Source organism: Pezoporus flaviventris, unplaced genomic scaffold (genome assembly GCF_033815535.1).
Source record: "Pezoporus flaviventris isolate CSIRO_AGI_PZ_B2104156 unplaced genomic scaffold, CSIRO_AGI_Pfla_v1 ptg000031l, whole genome shotgun sequence".
In the NCBI taxonomy this organism is placed as follows: domain Eukaryota; kingdom Metazoa; phylum Chordata; class Aves; order Psittaciformes; family Psittacidae; genus Pezoporus; species Pezoporus flaviventris.
The window spans coordinates 50,133,323-50,136,601 of record NW_026892579.1 but is presented as its reverse complement, the minus strand read 5'-3'; the positions used below and the strand labels follow the sequence as shown (position 1 = coordinate 50,136,601).

Below are 3,279 nucleotides of genomic sequence, written 5' to 3'. Positions count from 1 at the left end.
CTTCCATTCCTTCTCTGACCTTGTTTGCTGCAGGACTGTTCCTCACAATTTTCCTCACTCCTCACTGCTGGGCAGTGGTTTTCCCCATCTTAAAGATATTTTCCCAGAGGCACCACCAGCACTGCTGATGGGCTGATCTGTGTGCTGCTATGGTGGGTCCATTGGAGCTGGGTTTCCCTGGCATGGAGCAGCCTTGACCTTTCCTCAGAGAGGCTCCCATGGACCCCACAACTGCCAGCACGTGGCACAAACGTCGTGTACAACTGCAGTGGGTCACTGCAAGAAGAAAGCTTGACTTCATCCGAGATCACACCTTGCACAAAACGCACTGTCCTCGGTGCTTTACTGCTCCAGAGTCCACTGGTAACAGCAGATGTCATGAGAAACAAAATGCAGAGCAGGGGCGCAGTCACATGGAGAAGAGGAAATCATGTTTTCACGTGAAGTGTGGCAGAGAGAGGACACATAAGGCTGGTGTGGTACAGGGGCTTTCCACCCCACCTGTCCACCCTGTGGCCAGTATTTAGCAATACTGGCTGTATTGCTAAAGCCAGTTAGCACCTCTGGTGAGTAATAGTGATCAACATATTCACGCTTGTGCTATAAACCAATGCATGATAGTGATACAGCTCATATTATTATGGACTGTGAAAGCAGAAATAAATGTAAAACAACAAATAGATATAAACATGTTTAGTTCAGTAGTTTCAATCAGCAGATACCAAATTTTTAGGAGGTTTGCAGTAGTGTTATTCCACTTTTGCATCTAGCCCATGTACCAGGTCTGATTTACTTTGACAATAACTTACACAACGAATTGTATAAATGATAATAGTAACTTATTTAACTCAGAATAATTGAAAGAATTGTAATGAAGCTTTCTTAACTTAGATAGTGAAGGTAGAACATCTGTATCATCTACACTGACTGGAGAGTTGCATTAGAGATTAAATTACTTGGGTTTTATAACAAAATATCAACATTTTTAATGGGCTTCAGCTTTTATTACAGTTCCTACTTCTTGCAAACCTTGCACTTCACACAGGGTAGAGTCCTTAGCAGTGCATTTTCCAGTTTGGGATTGCTGAAAATCAGAGTAAGGGAATGAAGAGATGGAAAAGCATACTGGAATATGAAAATGAGAAATGACACAGTATTTTCCTTCTTTGTGGCATAAATCAGTGTCAAGATCAAACATATAAAATTAAAGCTGTAAATAATGAAGATGGACAGAATAGATTTTATGGCTTTGATATAGGCGTCCATATTGAGTTCCTTCATTGAGTTGTTCTGCATCTTGCGTTTTTGTCTCCAGAGAGAAAAGATGAGTAGGACAGAAAAGATGACTGCCATGAATGCAGTGGCAAATCCAAAGCCGCTGATAAGAAAAACAGGAAAAAATTCTTCACTCATTCTGACATCCATTTTCCAGAAGTTTTCTAGGGCAGTGGAATTGGGGTGGACACATTTTGCCTTATCAGTGACGTAGTAGACAGTGATGCAGATGACCAGAGATAAAAGCACTGAAGCCAGCAACAGCCATGGCACAATCCTGTCAATTTTCACTTTCAGGTACAGGAAGAAGGTGTACCTGAAATTGGCAACTTTTACGCAATAAAAAACACACAGACAGGCAGAAACCCACAAGTTGGAAGAGTTTAAAAAGCTTTGAACAGCTACAACTACTTGCGGTATGGGGTGAACATAAAAGTATGTGGGATAAAGTATTGCGAGAAGGCAATACACCCATGTGACGATCAAATACGCAAACCTGGAGCATCCTAGAAACAGCATGACCTTCTCATTAGAGTTAAAGCTTTTCTTTTTGACCCAAGAAATACAAATCACAGAAATGATGAAAGCATTTATCCACGTGCCAGCAAGTGCCTGAAATGTGATGATGACAATAGCCAGGGTATCATATGAAGTGACATTGAATTCTTCTTGAGAGTAGCACAAATTCATCCTCCAAGATGGATGGTGACACTCCGCTGGAAGAGTAGGTTGTTGCACCAATGCTTAACGCAGGTTAGCAACTGCTGTTCTATGAGTGTCATGTGAGGGAGCTTTATAGAGCAGGGAAGAAGGCTGGGATTTTGGTGCTGCTCCTGTTCAGAGCAGGGCAGGTGCAGGAATGTAAATGTGCTGCGTATTCCCTTACCTGGTATCAGTGTCAGTCTTCAGTATTTGAATTTCGGTTCACAAGAGCTGTGCTGGATAGCACAAACAATGTAGATGTTTTTCTGCAATGGGCAATGTTGTGATTTAGTGACTGTCCCATGTTTGATCACTGTCAAGATTCATGATCTGTGTTCTTCTGTCCCTTTGTCACTTGTGATGCTCATGTGGAGGGGTGCGCTCAGGAAAACACAGGCAGGGAAGTCACTCTTTCATCTGAGAGACCAGGAGATGTAAAATTCAACCAAGATGCTGGAAACTGGAGTTCATTTTGATCCTCTAGAGGCACTGAGATCTATTTTAGCTTTCCTAATGGTAATGCCTCAATTTTAAGTGAAAAGCCGCTTGGTAGGGGGAGGACATTGAAAGAAAAGCAGGACTTTCTCTTAAAGTTTGAAGTTGAAGCATATAAAGGAAAAGGGCAAAAATAAATATGAGTCCTGTGCACAGGTTCAAAACACACCTGCTAGCAATGTAAAGAGCTTCAGGGACGGGTCCATGCTGGGTTCCTGCCACACTGAAATATTCCCAAGCTTCCAAACAAATTTAAGTCCTGGAAACTGTGGGTCTTTAACGGGAAAAGTGTGTCAAGCTCTGTAGAGCATGGACTGCCAATAGACTTTGAGTTTGTACAGGGCCCTGTACATTGGACCCTGCACATTGGGACCACAGCTACAAACTAGATCTTGGCTGGTGTAATCAGGAAAAATATTAGACCCAACAAATGGCTATACAGCTACGTGAAATAAACCACCAGCATTTTCTCGCTTCAGAATGATGCACTTGTTTTCTGGGGGATATAAATGTAGGAGCTGCTCTTTAAACATTAGAAATGTGTAGGAAGCCCAAAATCTTCATCATAAATTTGGCAATACATTCAGCTGCTCATGAGGAATCATAGAATCATAGAATAGTTAGGGTTGGAAAGGACCTTAAGATCATCTATTTCCAACCCCCCTGCCATGGGCAGGGACACCTCACACTAAACCATGTCACCCAAGGCTTCGTCCAACCTGGCCTTGAACACCTCCAGGGATGGAGCATTCACAACTTCCCTGAGCCCATTCCAGTGCCTCACCACCCTTACAGTAAAGAATTTCC

The 3,279-nt window shown here is 42.5% G+C and overlaps 1 protein-coding gene across 1 annotated transcript; it reads right to left on the bottom strand.

Annotated features, from left to right (window-relative positions):
* Window positions 1–543: 543 nt before the first annotated feature.
* LOC133273070 (taste receptor type 2 member 40-like) lies at window positions 544–3,067 on the bottom strand. The gene has a single exon (XM_061461000.1). It carries the CDS (start codon window positions 1,963–1,965, stop codon window positions 1,015–1,017), a length of 951 nt encoding a protein of 316 aa, XP_061316984.1. The 5' UTR covers window positions 1,966–3,067; the 3' UTR covers window positions 544–1,014.
* Between the last annotated feature and the right edge of the window lie 212 nt (window positions 3,068–3,279).